The 17,718-nt window shown below is 37.3% G+C and overlaps 1 protein-coding gene across 1 annotated transcript in view; it reads left to right on the forward strand.

The window, feature by feature from the left end:
- The window catches only part of GCC2 (GRIP and coiled-coil domain containing 2), a gene marked incomplete at both ends in the record, with an annotated part of 28,523 nt that overhangs the window by 6,229 nt on the left and 4,576 nt on the right, over positions 1–17,718 (forward strand). Inside the window, 14 exons of the mRNA XM_082006180.1 lie at positions 545–3,034; positions 3,688–3,757; positions 4,438–4,538; positions 4,619–4,717; positions 6,979–7,098; positions 8,504–8,668; positions 9,058–9,162; positions 9,759–9,921; positions 10,472–10,572; positions 10,695–10,772; positions 11,460–11,597; positions 13,631–13,752; positions 15,519–15,695; positions 17,230–17,447. Coding sequence (XP_081862306.1) covers positions 545–3,034; positions 3,688–3,757; positions 4,438–4,538; positions 4,619–4,717; positions 6,979–7,098; positions 8,504–8,668; positions 9,058–9,162; positions 9,759–9,921; positions 10,472–10,572; positions 10,695–10,772; positions 11,460–11,597; positions 13,631–13,752; positions 15,519–15,695; positions 17,230–17,447 — 4,147 coding nt within the window. The remainder of the gene's footprint in view (positions 1–544; positions 3,035–3,687; positions 3,758–4,437; positions 4,539–4,618; positions 4,718–6,978; positions 7,099–8,503; positions 8,669–9,057; positions 9,163–9,758; positions 9,922–10,471; positions 10,573–10,694; positions 10,773–11,459; positions 11,598–13,630; positions 13,753–15,518; positions 15,696–17,229; positions 17,448–17,718) is intronic.

Consider the following 17,718-nt stretch of genomic DNA (forward strand, 5'->3'; position numbering starts at 1 on the left):
CAGCTGTTCAAAAAGATTTCAGTCTGTGCATTAGTAGCCTACATATGTAATGGCTTCAATCAGCTCTGTCTTTCCATGGGAAATAGGAGGTTTATGTTCAGATATTCATAGGAAGGAGCCTGTAAGCCAAGGCATCTGTATAATGACAGTAATCTCAATTAATAATAAAGTGAAGAGTGGATTGCTTGCAACTGATGAACGTTGTTATATTCCAGATACTTTAATTTGATGCACTAAAAGTAGTCTGGTCTTTAGTACATTATCAGAGTAGCTGCTAAAGCTGAAGTCTATCACAACCATTTTGTGAAATGATGCTGGTAAACATGATTTAAGACTTAGTTTTCCTTTCTCATTCTGCAAACGTTTTGTACTCTCTGCAGTGTCTTCTGAATTGAGTTGTCCTAATATAGTTAGATACTTAAAAATATAGCAATTTTTAAAACTAAGAACTCTCTTAAATCTTCTAATTTGTTATTGTAAGCAGTTTATTTGGAAATTATGTGTGCTAAATTGCCAGTATTTAATAACTTGCATGTTTGTTTAGGCTGCAGCGGCTAAGACGGAAGAATTGCAGAAGCAACTGGAGCAATCAAGTATTGACTTTCTCAAAGAAGTAAAAGCTCTGAAGACTGAATTAGCAAACGCACAATGCAAACACAATGAGGACTTAACAAAGCTGAAAATGGAATTAGAGGAACAAGTAAAGAAACAAATGGGGCTGGTAGAACAGATTGAATGTCATAGTGATAGTCAAAAAGAAGTTAAAAGATTACAAGATGATGTCCAAAGAATTAAATCTACTTATGAGGAGGAAATTTTGTGTCTGAGCAAGCAGTTGGAAACTGTGAATGAAGACAAAAAGAAAGAAGTAACAAATCTGCAAGAAACTATTAAAAGCAACTCTCAGTGCTACCATAATGAAATAAAAAATCTGAATGAAGAGCTTAAAAAATTGAAAATTGCCCATCAGGAAGAGGTGTCAGAGTTGATGCATCGGATTGAAATATCATCTAAAGAAAATGAAGAAAAGCAAAACCAGATCAATCAGTTACAGCACAGTTTGGCAGAGGAGAGCTTAATAAAAGAGCAAAATGCAAAGGGTGAAATGTGTGCTCATACTGAGCAGCGTGAATATGACTTGGAGCAGCTGAGAGACATCTTAAGTACGAATGTAGAAAACAAGATAGGTGGTGTAGCTAGACAAGAAGAACCTTGTGTAGAAGCAAAGATGGAAGAAAAGGTTAGGCAGCTGGAGCATAGTTTAGAAGAACTCCAGTCCCAACATAGTATATTAAAAGATGAGTTAACTTACATGAGTAATGTTAAACTAAAACTGGAAGGGGAAATCCATCGCATAAAGGATGAGTACTTTCATGAGCGGGAGGACTTGGACTTCAAGATAAATGAATTGCAGCTTACTAAAGAAGATTACTGTTGTGTCATTGAAAAACTAAAATTGGAGCTTCAAGCAGCAAGACAGGACTGTGAAACCGCTGTAAAAGAGCATAAGTTAGAGACTCAAACTCTGAAAGAGCAACATAAGAGGGAAATTTGTGAACTAAATGAAACTTTATTATCTGGTTCTGAAAAAGAAAAGATGGCATTAGCTTTTGAAATGCAAGAACTTAGAGAACAACTTGAAAAGCTAACTCAGGAGAAAGAAGAAGCAGTGTCCAATTACAACAGCCTGAGAGAAACAATGGAAACTCTACAGACTGAGCTAGGGGAATCTGCTGGAAAGATCAGCCAGGAGTTTGAATCAATGAGGCAACAGCAAGCTTCTGATGTCAGTGAACTGCAACAGAAACTCCGGGCTGCTTTTAATGAAAAGGATGTTCTTCTTGAAACTGTGAATCGCCTCCAGCAAGAAACAGAAAAATTATCGTCTAATCAGCTAGAGATAGAAGAACTTAAATGCAAAATTGTTAGTCTTCAGGAGGAGAATAACACAATAACAAGCTCCATTGACCAAAAAGAGACTGCTATAAAAGAACTGGAAGAGAAGATTATTGCTCTTACTGATCAAAACAAGGATATTTTAAATGAAGTAAAATGCTTGGATGAAGAGAGGGAAACCCTTCAGGAAAGGTACGAGCAAGAACAAGGAAAAATTCATGAGCTTCAGCAAGAAGTAGATGTCGCTAACCAGTACAATAGCAACCTGAAGAAGAAGGTGGAGGAATTAACAGAGAGACTGAATGAAGCTTTAACTACAAAGAGTGAAAATGCTCAAATGCTAGAGCAACTGGAAAACCAGATTGAGTCTCTGGTGCGTGAGAGAGAGAACCTTTCATCTGAAACATACACTCTTTGTGAGGAAAATAAGAAAATCATTCAGGAAAAAGGCAAATTAAGAGAAGAGCTGGAAAAGATTACATCTGAAAAAGATGGCTGGTTACTTTTGAAAGAGCAGTCTGAAAACTTAGAAAAAAAACTACAAATGATGACTACAGAAAAAGACCATATATCAACATTACTTGAAAGTGAACAAGTGCACAGATCCCTTGTAAGAGCTCAGCTGTACCACTTACTTGAGCAAGTGGGGTCCAGCATTTCAGATTCTAATGAAGAATATGATTCTCTGAACTTGCTAGAAATTGCAAATGAGTGCTTGTCCAAAATGAAAGAAGAGCAGTGCCTTGCTCTGCGGAAAGAGGAGGAAGTTCTTCATTTGCAGCGGGAAGTTGAGAGACTAGAGGAAGAAAATGCATCTCAATATACAGAACATAGATCCCTGATGCAGGATTTTGAAAAAGAGAAGGATCTCTTGAGAGAAGAATTGGAAGGAGTGTTGTCTGAAAAAGAGGCACTTCAACATGATATCCAGGAGCTGAAGAATGCCACTGAAAAAACAAGGATTGAAAATCAAGATCTTTTAGCTAATATTGAAGAGATCACTCAAAAACTTGCTTTTTATGAAAGTCAAATACAAGAACAGCAGAAAGGATCAGAAAAACAAGACGACTTAAATTTCATTCTGGAACAAAAGGAAACTGAACTTAGAAATGTGAAAGACGAACTGAGTTCTCTAAAGGTTATATTTTGTTATTGAAGTATACAGACTAAACCTCTAAAGTCTTCAGAATTAAGGTTCAAAAAATACTTTCAATTCTCTCTTTCTTTTTTTTTCCCCTTGGCCTGAAAGTGAGCTTTCCTTCTAGAAAGCACATGTTTCTGAGTTTCCTAGCATCTCAAAATCCACCCCTGCCAGGAAAAAACAATGAAACAAAACCAATCATAATGCTATTTTGACAAAAGTTGCTTATCCTTGAACCTCTCTTCCTATCAATACCCCTCAAAGTGATCATTTGACTAGATGGACTAACTGACCTCATAATCTTTCACCTCTGACTTTCTATGGTTCCATCTCAAACAAAACTCCTGCTTGATCTAGATTAGCTACCCCTAACTTCAGGTCCTAGGAATTGATGGTTATATAAAACTGACAGCTGCAGAGTTAATGGTCTCCCATTTTTTTTTGTCCTTGGACAGGATGGAAAACAGGTGTTAAAAGTTTGGGATGTTTTCTTTTCAACGTAGGTATGCTTTTCAGTTACCAAGCTGATATGAAATTGCACATAAAGACTTTCCTGGTAGTAAGAACATAGACACAGTCCAGCTGTAGCTGAAACTTCAGATATCAAAGAAATTTTTGTAATACTTCTTATATCTTTGTTTATAATACAGAATTTAATGGAGACAGTGACTGAGAAAACTGATCAACAGTCTTCAGTAGCAGACCTTCAAGAAAAAATTGGTATCTTTCTCACTGTTCGCTTTTATGTAAACAGTTTAGGTTTTTTGGATTGTTCATTTTTCGTTCTCTGCATAATTGTCCTGTATTTCCTACAAGCCAAGGAAGGTGGGGAAGTAGATATCAATGCAACTTCATATAATATTCTTTCCGTTAGGGATTTAAAATACTGTTAGCAATCTTAAGTCAGTTATCATTTGATATTTATTAAGGTTTTTTCTTCCTGTGTACTTTTGGCTATAAACAGTGTACTGGTTTTCATCTTTATGTTTTAAATATGGGAAGTAAGAATCATAAGGCTGCCAAGAGGAGAGTAAAGCAACACTCTGCCAAAACTACTGTTGCCTCATTGCAGTTATCGCAACACATTAGAAACAAAATGGTTCTGAGTTGTAACAGCCATGTGTAGATGTACACAGGAATATGGCTCTTAACATTAGCTGTGATGGAAACATCTAAAACAAAGAAAGATTGTCCTTAAGCTGTCTGTGTGGCTATATGTTTTAGTTTTAGATTAAATTTAAATGCTTAACTGAATTAAACATTTGAACATCTCTGCTCTATATTTTGTTTTGTTTTAAAGTCATGATAATGTTGTCATGTTCTAATTGAATTGAATTTCATTTCATTTCTTGGGGGAGAGCAGAGGCATGTTTTTTCATTTTCTTATTTATTTATTTTAGGAAGGCTGGAAAAAGAATCTGCAGAAAAAGGAGAGAAGCTAAATAAAATTAAGGTTGTTGCTGTGAAAGCAAAGAAAGAATTAGATGCCAGCCGAAAAGAGGTACCCTGACTGCTGCTTAGTATGAAGAACATTCCATGTGTGGGGTTCTGTTTTAATGACACATACTTCTTATTAAAAAGATGCAGACTCTGAGGGAAGAATTGGAGTTGGCTCGATCGGAAAAAGATCAGTTGTCTGCTTCAATGAAAGATGTCATTCAAGGAGCTGAAAGCTATAAGGTAAAAATAGTACTATATTTACAAAAGGCAGTTAACTGTAAGAAAACACTTTGCTTTTGAAGCCTAGCCTGGATATATATTGCTATCTACTTGCACAAGTATGTTTGGCTAAAGAAATTGTGTCAGTGCAGTTGAGTACTCAAGAAATTTATTGTCCTAGTAACAGAACTGTGTGGCTGCTGTCAGAAGAAAATAAGGCAATTCCTTTCTACTGGATGGTATTTTTAAACCTTTTGGATCTAGTGTCATAGGTATCAAACAATCTGTTGGTGAGACAAAACATAAATCCTTATGAATTCTTCAAAGTACATTAAATTGGGCATCAGTTAGAAAGTCCTTTAGTGATAAAGACATAAGCTGACAATTCTGTGGGAGTGAGTCCTCTTGGAGCACACTTCTGGGCACACGAAGCAGAAGCATGTGACTAGGTACAGTCAGCATTGATTCACCAAGACTAAATGGTGCCTGATTAATCTGATTGCTTGCCATAAAACAGTTGGAGTTGTGGGTGAGAGGAGAACAGTGGATGTCACTTATCTTGACTTTAGGAAGTCTTTTGATGCTCTCTCAGTACTCTTGTATCAGCACTAGGACATTACGATCAAAATGGCTAAACAACTGAATGGGTACTTAAAAAAAATAATAAATAGTTTCATAATTTGGCTCAGAGAGTAGCTATTAGTGGCTGGTACTGGATGTCAATAACAAATGGGGTACGAAAGGGGTCTATGCTGAGACCTGTCCTGTTTAACAATGACCTGGAGAAGGCGATGGGAGTTACACATTCATCAAGTTCTCAGATTATTCCTAATTGGGAACAGTCAATAGACTTGAGGGCGGGAATTCCATTCAGACAGACCTAGACAGGCGTGAGGAATGGGCTGACAGAAACCTTTTGAAGTCCAACAAAGACATGCAAATTTCTTCATATGGGATAGAGGAACTTGATACAAGCTGAGGACCATGTGGCTGCTGAAAAGAATTTCAGGGTTTTGGTAGGCAGTGCAGTGAGAATGAGAAAACTATGTTTGGGTACCAAAGGTGGCCACAGCATCCTGGGTTGCAAGAACAGGAGTACAGCTAGTAGGTCAAGGGAAGTCATTATCTCTCTTCAGCCAGCAATCCTGTGAAGGTGAAGAGTCTAGAGAACAAGTCTTATGAGGAGTGCCTGAGGGAACTGGGGTTGTTTAGCCTGGAGAAAAAGAGGCTCAGGGGAGAATCTACAACTCTGCTCTCTACAAGTACCTGAAAGGAGGTTGTAGCGAGGTGGGTGTCGGTCTCTCTTCCCAAGTTACAAGTGATAGGATGAGGGGAAACGGCCTCAAGTTGCACCAGGAGAGGTTTAGATTGGATATTAGGAAAAATTTCTTCACCAAAAGGGTTGTCAAGCATTGGACCAGGCTGCTCAGGAAGTGGTTGAGTCACCATCCCTGGAGGTATTTAAAAGCTGTGCAGATGTGGCACTTAAGGACATGGTTTAGTGATGGGCTTGGCAGCGCTAGGTTAACGGTTGGACTTGATGATCTTAAAGGTCTCTTCCAACCTAAATGATTCTATGACATCACTGGGAGTATTGTAGCCAGTCTTGTCCCTCCTCCTCCTCCTAATTACAAGACGTTGATAACCTGAAGTGGTTTCAGTGGAGGGTGACCAGGATGGTCAGGGGACTGGAATATGTGATGTACAAGGCTGAGAAATTGCTTATCCTGGAGAAAACTTCAAAAGGACCTAATAGAAGCCTTCCAGTACCTATGAAGATGTTATCAAGGAAATAGAGTCAGGTTATTAATAGCGGTGTAGAATGAGAGACAATAGTCCTAAACTGAAGTGAGAGATTCTAACTGGATACATGGAGAAACGTTTTTACCCTATGATGATGGTCAAGCTTTGGAGGAGGTTCCCCAGAGTTGTAGTGCCATCTCCATCCTTGGAGGCAGGTCCTTGGAAAGACCTGACTGGACAAAGCTCTGAGCAACCTGGTCTGATCTCACTGGTAACCTTGCTTGAAGCAGGAGGTTGAATATAGACCACCTGAGATCTCTTCCAACCTGAATTATTCTAGAATTTTATGAACTGTAAAGGGTTTCTTCCGGAGCCTGTAATGGAACAATAGCTTTAATTTCATTCTCGTATTTCTGATGTTGCAGTAAGACAACTCGTATGCTGACATATTAGGAGGATAAGTAAGCGTCTAAGGTATAGAATGTGCTTATGCAATGTATATTGTAAAAAATGATGGTTTTGTGTTTGCATGGGTTAAGAATCTTTTGATGGAATACGACAAGCAAGGAGAAGAGCTGGATTCTGAAAAAGGCAGAGCAAATAATCTTGAGCGTCAGGTAGACGACCTCACAAGACAGCTACAGGTATCATCCCAAGAGGTCAGTTCTGTGTGTCTGATCTATTGATAATTACAATAAAGATTATTTTACTTATTGAGTGTAAGTTTTATTCATGTGATTGTTACTATATATAGCTTCATAACTGAAGTGCATTTTGGATAGTGAGTTGAAATTCAGGGTTGTGCTTTTCTTTCAACATCTGGTATCTTATCTGGGCCATGACAAAGGTAAATATATCTAGAATGTCTGGCTTTTTCAATAGAAGAGGTTTAATTTACCCCAGGTCAACTCACAGAAAAGAGCAGGTGATCAGCTCTGCCTTCGGTTGGACATACAACTCTGCTGTGTGTACCAGATATAAAAACAAACTTTCCCTATTTCTCTGATGTCACACTTACACTTCTCATGAAGTACAGTAACCTTTAAGTGTTACATCTATTTTCTTCTGTTTCTTAGAAGAAACTGTAGTTTTGTTATTTAATCAACAGTGTTTAAACATGCTAAATTAATTGCGGTTAATTTTTTTGCATCTTTCACAAAGATGAGACTTTAGGATGCATTGTGGAATACTGTAGTGGCATTCAGAAGAGTCTAAGGTGGTAGTTAAGCAGCTGTGAGACACATTTTTGCAAAGCTAACTGAAATGGGTTTGAGATTTAGGATTTAAACTCCCAGACCCCATACGCAATTACGCTGAAGATCCACCTAGGCCATCGTTACATTATAAAGAGAAGCCTGTAGTGAATAGTATAGGAAGAAATGGCCAATAGTAAGTAGCATATATTCTGCTGCTGATGCAAGTATTGAATTTTTCAAGTTTGTTCCAAAGTATTTTGTAAATAAAACCACTGTTTAGATAACTGGCACATTTTTTCAGTCATACTTCATTCTTAATCTACATATTAGAGACTGAGATAAAACATGGAAGATGTCAAAATTGAATCTGTTAAAATCTTTGCAAAAATAGCCCAGATATAGGAGGAGTTCCTACTATGTACTGATATAATCTCATTGACGGCTTGGTGGTGCTGCAGTTAAAACTTTTCTAGGCGTTAATAGTATGATCATTTATTTATAAATATGATAGCTGTATTTGAAGTGGAGCAATAAGTGCTTGAACCTTCCGTATTATTGTGGGAGGAAGGTGATTCTTGCAGAAAGCATAAATGTTGGGGTATTTTTTTTCTTGCAATTCTAGCCATCTTACAGAAAGCTGGGCAAACGAACTCTGAACGAAATAACCAAATTGTGCTAGTGACTACTTTAGCCTATTTCTTAATCAGGTTTAAAACAATTAAGATGGACAGGACTCATCTGTAGGAGCTATTTGTAAGGGAGTTGAATAGAAATTAGTGTTTGTTTTTTTAAATATAGACAATATCTTATCTCTGAGTCGCATGCAAATTCAGCTTACGTTTTTATCTTTCCACTATGATCATTTCAGCATGATCAGCTACATTCTGCTAATGAAGACCTCCTGGCTCGTCTTGAAACACTGCAATATAATGCTAAGCTGCTGGAAGCTCAGATACTAGAGATACAAAAAGCCAAGGCAAAGGCTGACAAAGAACTAGAAGCTGAAAAGCTTCTAAAAGAACAGAAAACAAAGGTAAGTACTCTGTAGAGATGGTGAATGGGCTGAAGCATTACTTTCACTGGATGTGACTTCTGTTAGACCTTTGTAAACTGTGTTTTTATAGAACAAGTTCCATACTTTCTCTTCTTATTGCTTGACTCAGCCTTTTTTGAAGGCTTGGTCTGTTCATTGAAAGAGCTTTGCAAGACTGTTGGGTAGGGTAGATTGAGGATTGTTCGAGAATGTGAAAAACACTTCATAATCTTCTGGGATTTTCTTTGGTTCCCAATGATGTCCTAAATTAAAAAAACCCCAAATCTTATCTTTGTACAACCTAACTGTGTGTGTGTGTGTAAGTGGAAATAGATGCTGACATCTATTTTGAAATTGGACTGCATAATTGAGAAGTATTTAAATTTCAGGAACATAGTGGTGCTCTCCGAGAAATGGAGGAGCTTCAGATCCAACTTCAGAAGGAAAAGAAACATCTACAGAAAACTATGCAAGAACTAGAGCTGGCCAGAAAGGTAGCATTGCTGTTCATGTTAGTGCTTAATGGATTACCAAAGATTTTGGCCCATCTTGCTGTGTTGAATGCCACCCTTTTTGTTTTCAGGATTTTAAAGCCCGAGGTTTGCAAAAGGCAAAAAATGAGGGGTTTTACCCCTGGTTTTGTGTTTGGAGAGCTAATGTATACTTTTGGGTTTGTGGGTGTTTTTTTTTTCTCGTTATTATTTTTTGTTTGTTTTAGCTTGAGTTATGTGGCCTGTCATAGTAGAAATAGGAATAGAATTCAGATGTCTGGAGTACCTGTGTAGTGCACTATTCAGAAGCTGCCCTTTGTTGTAAGGACTGAAGATGATAGAAACTAGTATCTGCAAAATACCTACTGGTAAAACTGTTAAAACTAATATCAGTTTTTTCAAAGCTTCTGGTTCTTGTTTGAAAACAGGTTATTTACTGAGGATATGGAAACCTGATGAATGGGTGTAGCTTGTGGATATGGATAGTTATAAAGTATTTGATAAGTGGACAATAGTTTTTTAATATAATTTAAAAAAAAAAAAATTCTTAGCAGCCAGGGCAGATTGTAAGCTGTAACTTCATTGTGTGTAACTTGCAGGATGCTCAGAAGAGTACGCTGATGGATATGGAGATAGCTGATTATGAAAGGCTAGTAAAAGAACTTAATCAGAAGATTACTGATAAAGACAGCAGAATAGAAGATCTCGAGCAAGAGACGGGGATTCAGAAACAGAAGCAAGCAACCCTACAGGAAGAAATAAGTGAGTAAACTATAAACAGCAAGATTCTCTATGGTAGTTAGTAATGGTAAGAAATGCAATTCATAAACAACTCAAGTCGATGAGTGAGAATAAGGTTTGCAAGGAATACTAAACAGTTACATAGTCAAAATTACTTTCCCATAAAGGAAACCTTACTAGGTTCTCAGTTGCTTGGTCTTGCATTCAGCAAATAAAAGCCAAATTGCCTGCCTAATAAACTGTGTTTCTTACCTGATTAAGTTAATCGTACGTTCTGAAAGTCAGTGACTGAGGGGGTTTTCAGTCTGACATACCACACTCATAAAACTTTATTGGTTAGCATGTGGTTAAAAATTTCATTTTTTCTTATCCTTAAGTGTAAGTCTTTAAACAATTTCTTTTATTAGAAGATCTTTGTGATACTTGGAAATCAGATACTAAGCTTCCTGTAAGCTGCTTGTTTGCAGCTCTCAAGAAGTCTGTCAGAATTTGCTTAAATATTTTCCAGTACTTCTAAGGAAATACAGGAGGGGAAGTTTCCTTTGTGTATGACTGTTAATTTCTGCATTAGAGTCACTTCAGTCAACTATGCAACAGGATGAGGAAAGAAATGCCAAGATAAAACAACTCCTGGTGAAAACCAAAAAAGAACTGTCTGATTCAAAACAAGCTGTAAGTCCAGATGTCAGTGACTGTATATTCCATTTTTAACCTAGATCTGATCAGCTGATAGCTGAAATATTCAGTTGCTGAGATTTGGGGTTCTTTAATAAACAGATCATTTTATCATGCAGGAAAGTGACCATCTAATGTTGCAGGCATCATTAAAAGGGGAACTGGAAGCCAGTCAACAGCAAGTGGAAGCCTATAAGGCAAGAAACTTCACTTCTTTGTTAGTATAAGGTTTTTTATTTCAATAATAAGGATGTGATTTGTACTGGGCAGATGGAATATAGGCTGAAGAATGAAAAGCTGTTATTTTTATTACTTGGGTACTTACTCTTTTTCTTGAATGAGTTTTGTCTGCTCCTTTCCCCAAATATTTCCCTTGTGATGTTGTTTAAACAGCTTTACCCTTTCTTCCTCCTCTTTCCTTTCCCTTTCCACCAAAAGGAAGGACTGCATAATTTGAAGCTTGTAACTTGGATACATTTTAGAATAATTTCTTTAAAAATGGAAGTTACTCACTTTAAAAGCAAAAGAATGCAACATCATCAGAAATCTCAAGTGTTATCCATCTGCATAAATCTTGTTCGTTGGACAGAACAAGAATTGAATGTAATGAAAGGCAGCAGGGAGGGGAAGGGAGAGGGGTTGGCTTTCTTAAATGCTGCCACCCCACCACTGTAACTTTCTCTTCAATTCTCTCTTTAAGAAACTTTTTTTTTTTAATTAAGTACATTGTAACCCATGTCTAATTTTTTACTGGATTTTAATTTTATATTCACCAGTTCTGTGCAGGAATTACTATAATAGCATCCTGTGTGCTCTGTGGCACATCCCCTTGGAGAGGGAAGGAAAAATTTTGTCATAGTGAAGTTTTCAACTGACTTTTTCAGATTCAAGTGGCTGTACTAACATCAGAAAAGCATAAAGTTCAGGAACAGCTGCGAACATCTTCAGAGCAACACCAGCGGACGTTGAGTGCTTACCAGCAAAAAATTGCAACCTTGCAAGAAGAGTGCAGAGCAGCCCAGGTACTCTAGTGAAAGAAGTAATGTAGAGACTTTAGAAGGAAGATGTACTGCATTCTGTCTGCTTCTCTAAAAATATTTTGTGGATATTTCACTCTTGTCTTTTTGTCTGTCAAGAATTGGGAATTATCCTAGTGCTTAATGTAGTTGAGTGGCATAGAGGACAAGCCAGAGTCTGTCCTGCTTGTCGCGTATCACTTGTGGTGGGAAGTCTGGACTGCGCTTTTATGTATCACTGTTATATTTTTTCCTAACTGGAAATGTAAGCTAACAAGGGAAAATCTTGTGGTGGTAGTGGGGAGTTGGAGTTCATTTAGGATGATCAGCAAGTATACATTGGGCGGGGTGGGGAAAAAGAAGTCTTCAAAGAAAAGTGGCGGGGCAGGGGGGGACAAACAGAAAATTAATACAATTTGCTCCACATAAAAACAGTTAACACAGATACCACTTTAAAAAAAATGTGAAAAATACATTTGCAAGCACCTCTTAAGAAGCTGCTCATATAGCAGCATATTAATTGGCAGCTGAGCTACATGTGAAACCAACACTATTGCTGAGTTTTTTATTATATCTGTTTTTTTGTCCATATGACATGGTGTTAGATGTTCCTGGAATCTAGTTTTTGCACTGGAGACAGACAGATTCAGAATACAGTAGGACTGTTATGTGCAATCTATCTTTATGGAGATTACTGCACCACACTATGGTCCCTTTTGTATGATGGGTGTGCAGCCTGCAGTTAAGTAACAGTTGAACACAGCCTCTCAAAAAACTACGTTTTAAAAAGGTGAACTGAAATGGTTTGCAACTTTGTGGTTGCTGCTACAGGAGGCTTGCCTGAGTTGTACTGGTAGTTACGGATCATGGTTTTACAAATGCATTCTTCATAACTGGGGACTTACAGTACCTATCCCTGGCGGCTTGATGTTGTGTAGATCTTCCATGATGGCATGGCTTGAAGCTGTTGGAAGATTAGCCTTCCTCTTTAGCTGTCTGACATCTAGAGAAGAGATACTATTACAAGGTTATTTACGAAGGAAAATTCTGTCTAAAGGAAAAGTGGACACCAAAGCAGATAGTAGGCTGGAAGGTAAGAGTCATGCTGACATTTAAGGCTGTGTACCTGAAGACTTAGGAGTATTCTAGCTCACATAGTTCGACAGGAATAAAAGAGGAGGATTGATTTAAAGAAAATGCCCACAAGTCTTACAGACTTTAGAAAAGCTGGAGCAGTGGCTAATCAGGATCAGAACTGTGGAATTTCACTCACTGGTTCAGCTGAAGAGAAACTTTCAAAAATCCTCCTCTTTGAAGATGAGAGCATTTTAGTCATCTCAAGGATGACTAATGAATCCATGAGCTTCTCCTGAGATCCAAGAATGAAAACCTGCATGTGTGTTTTCTTAGAGGCATGAGTACTTTAAGGATGGGAACAATTCTTGCTGTACAGTGTACAGTCAAAGATGAAGCTACTGTGTTGTGAGGTAATTTTCTGCATGTCCGCAGAAACTTGTATATCAGCTGAATTTAGAAGAGAAGACAGACCAAATACACTTACAGTCAACTAGAATATTATATCTTTTGTTGTGTATTACCATTGCAAGACTGACTTAACTCCTCAAAATGATACCTAACTTTAAGGCATATTAGATTTTTGTCATCTGGGTAGTATAAAAGGAAAACAGAATTATCCTTTTTTTCCTTTCACCTTTGCCTTTGTTTAGAGCTCTTTGATAGAACCCCTTGCTTGTGAATCTCTGTTGAATGCAATTTTTGAATTTGCAAGTATTCTTTCTTTTCTTTAGTAGTGGTATGTTGAAGGTCAGTGTCTCTTAAGTTTCACATTTTAGGATACTCAATTAAAGTCTAAAGAAACATGATTCATTATGGTAGTCACTATTTCAGTTATCCATATAAAAGAAGAAAATGCAACAGGTCTTTTTTTTTTTTTAATGTAAGACGCATTTCATTTTAGAGAAACAAGGGAGCGATAGTTAATAACTTAACTTATTAAGGGTTTGTTTTCTGTGTGATAGGCTGAACAAGCGTCTATTACATCTGAGTTCGAGAGCTACAAAGTCCGTGTTCATAATGTTCTAAAACAGCAAAAGAATAAGTCTGCTTCTCAGACAGAATCTGAGGGAGCCAAACAAGAAAGGTAAAAGTAAAATTTTTATATGCATACAGAAAAACACTGATACTCGAGTTACTGAACTTGCCTTTGCTAATTGCTGACCAACAGGGAGTTCCACTATTTAATTCTTTGCTTCAATAAGGAAAATATCAGAAGGGAGGCAGTTTGCTTCACCAGTTACTTTGGTTTAAAAAAAAAAAAAAGGCAGCTCTTTGTTTCTGTAAACTTTATCTGATCTGTAATCTAACTGTGGCTCTACCTATCTGAACAGAAGAAAGATGATCAATTTGTACAATGGTGGTACTGTGTTAGTTTCCAGTTCCTTGATTTGTCTTTTTTAGCATTTATTTTTGTGTAGATTACCTGTTGTTACAGTCAGAGGGAGAAGTAAGGTGTTAAGAAGATTCTTATGATTCTCATGAGCAGAAATTAGCCAGCATCTTCTGTGTGGACTTGACATGTGATTTTTCTCTGACAATAAAGTATTGCAGCAAAGTGCCATTTCCAACTAAGAAGAAAACAGCAGATTGGTACTGTTCAGCTGAGCTGACTTTGAACTTTTTCAGGAAAGAATGGTTTAGCGTAGGTAAAGCTCTGGCTGCCAATTCAGTCATCAGATCCAGCAGATTTATGAAATACTGTTGTCTTATCAGCTGTTACATGAGGAAAGACTTGGGGAAAAAAAGTTACATTGCCAAAAGTTCTCTGAAAATCATTTAAGTATAGTCGTAGGCCAGGTAAATTTAGATTCACCTCAGAAAATGTGTGAACCCACTGAAAAAGTAGATCAGTTTCTGTAAGTTATTTTTATAAGTTATTGATAACTGTCCTTGGTGACAGACTGGGCATTTATGTGTGAGATGTCAAAAGTAATTTCTGTCACGGATCTTAAAACAGTACCTGCAATTGCAGCTGAAAATCCACCAGAGGGAGACCTGTGCTTTGTTAGAGGACTTTGGTTTTACGGTTTGTTTTGGGGTTTTTTAAATACATCTACCTATTCTTTTCTTTGAAGCAAGCAAACCGTGAGAGTTGCATTTCTTTGTCTCTTCTTTGTGCAGAATTTAAAGAAGTTCTGGTATTGTTGGGTTTTGTGAAAGAGGGTCACCTGGGAAACGGTGGACAAGCAATAAACAGATGATAAATAGTTTTCAAAGAAATGATTTACAAGTATCAACTCTAACGATTAATGAGATGTACAGTTCGTGAGAAGATGGAGATGTCTGCATATATAAATACAGAAAGCATAAAAGGAAAATGTGTGTGACTTAAGACTTTTTCCTCCTGGTGTATCTGATACTGATTTATTTCTGACCAACAGAGTTTTATCTGTTTTTATAGATGGATGTTGCTTTCTAGTCCTTTGTTCAAAATCTACTCCAACCATTTGTCTCCTATATTCAGTCTCCTTGAACTGATGTGCTTTTACTACCACTACTTTTAGGAAGAAATTCGTTCTCTCATCTGCATCCCACATATTATTTTCCTCCTGTCTTGTTCCTCCAAACCAGCTTGAAGTAGAAAGTGGTATCAGTCACACTTCCTACCCCAATAGTTACATTCCCAGCAGTTCAGATGGGATGTGATAAACCTATTTGTACGTATATTGAAACAGGATCAGAACTTTTAAAATTGTTTTTGCTGCAGTCACATTCTAATATTATTTTAGTCATGGTACTGTATTGATTTCAAATAATAATATTCAAATAAGCAATTTGAATCAGCTATCCAAAGTGTTGTGGATGCAATTTGTTTTAAATGTATGTTATTTCTTTTTTTTCCCCTTGTAGAGAACAGTTGGAAATAGTGATAGATCAACTTAAAGTTAAGCTGCAAGATGCTCAGCATAATTCACAGATGAATGTGTCTGAACTCCAGGCGTTACAGTCTGAACATGACACCCTGCTGGAAAGACACAATAAGATGCTGCAAGAGACTGTTGCAAAAGAGGCAGAACTCCGTGAAAAGTATGGTTTCCTGATGAATAGATGTAGATATTTTATTTTGTGTGGACTTTAAGGGCTGGTCATGTAGTGGCCTATAACTGTACATCCCAAAGAAACGGCATAACTTTCGAGAAAATTAAAGGAATTTTCAAAAGGATTGCTTGCTTATGAACCTTCAGAAGTTTCAGCAATGAAAATGAAGCAGTAGCTGGTCAGGGAATTTGAGATTTCTGCAAGCTTTCTACCGGTTAACTATAGAGATTTTAAAATTAACATTTTTTTAAGCATGTTGACTATTTTTAAGTCCAGTGCTCAGCATTACATTTGTGTTGGACTGCTCAACTAAATTTTATGGATATTTCCTAATGCAGAGCAAACGATTTCACTGAGAAAATATCCAGTTCTGTGTCCACCAAGTGCCTTGCTTACAGGAAGTTCTGGGTTTTAAGTCACAGTTTATTGCCACAATCTTAATTTGCTATTTCTTTCAAAACGAAAGGAATCTGTTTAATCTTTATCACTTGAAAAATCATATGGGTGCCTTGAGCCCTTCAGAAAGGGTCTTTCCTTGTCTTTTCTTCTCTGTTTAGGGTACAAAGTTCACATGAAATACTCATTAGAAATTACAGCTTAGTATTAGGAACTGTTGACTTCTTGTCACTACCTTTGTACTGTTTTATCTGTTCCTGATAGCCATATGATGATTCATTGTAATCAACTAAATTATGTCCTCCTGCATTTTTCTGGAAACAGCCCATATCACAGTAGGTTCCCTTTGTACCCAGAGAGACTAGATCTTTGCTACTCCATCTATATTTAAGTTTGTATGCTTATAAGGGCAAGCCCTGTGCTGAGTCTTTCCATACATGCACTTGTTTAATTGCTTGTGACAATTTTGTTGCGCTTCTGGACTACCTCCAAACCAAGTACAATTGATGTGTTACTGACCCTTATTCTTGCGAACAGCTACACTCTTCTACCCTCTTTTGCACTGAAAGATGAAGCTTAAAAAAATTAAACCTAGCTTCTTAGAAACCTATGTTTTTAGAAGTCTCACGTAAGTGTTTAGTAAAAGGAAGTGTTACACTCCTTTTATTTAAAAATAAAACTTCTATTTTTATTTATTCTTTTACTTATCCTTAAAAGGAGTGTTATACTCCTTTAAGGAAGGAAGTGGAGTGTTAAAGGAAGTGGAGTATAAGGTAAGTGATGTGCCCTATATGACACCATAAACAGTCGTGTTGCCGTTTTAGAATTTAAGAATGTTAAGATCACAGTGTCTGTAATACTTCCATTTTTTTCACAAAGATGTCTGAATTTTGTGTTCTGAAATAGCAATCAAGAGTCTATACAGCACAGTCCATTCATAGGATAGGTAATAAGTGTAACTTTTTCAGTCTTAGATTTTCCCTGTAAATAGAGGAATTTAAATGGAAAAAAGTTGCGTGGTCATCCTAAGATAATCATAGACATGAAAATTGGAAAGATTTTGAAATGTAGAATTGACAGTGTTTTGCTGTCCATTTCTTACAGTTTGTGTATATGCTGTTTTCAGGCTCTGCACAATACAGTCTGAGAACATGGTCATGAAAACGGAGCATGCCCAGACTTTGAGTCAGCTGACAGCCCAGAATGAAGCTCTCCGGAACAATTTCAGAGATCAAGTCAGGAACCTGCAAGAAGAGCACAGGAAGACAGTAGAGACACTTCAGCAGCAACTGTCCAGAGTAGAAACTCAACTCTTCCAACTCAAGAGTGAACCAAGCACTAGAGGTAACTTTCAGTCATAATGCTAGGTTTTCTTGGGTTAGACACAGATTTGTTTACCTGAGCCTGAATCTAAAACATGCTCATAGCATGTGGTTCTGTAATACACCAACTTTTTACGGAGAATCTGCAGCATGCCATATCAATCCATGGATACCAAGGAAGGAACATGTCCTTGTTGTCACTGTCCCTTCAGAATCTTAAGGTGCTTGAATGCATCCAGAGGAGGGCAACAAAGCTGGTGACAGGGCTGGAAGGAATATCCTATGAGGAGCAG

Source organism: Phaethon aethereus (genome assembly GCF_964289735.1).
Source record: "Phaethon aethereus genome assembly, chromosome: 1".
NCBI lineage: Eukaryota > Metazoa > Chordata > Aves > Phaethontiformes > Phaethontidae > Phaethon > Phaethon aethereus.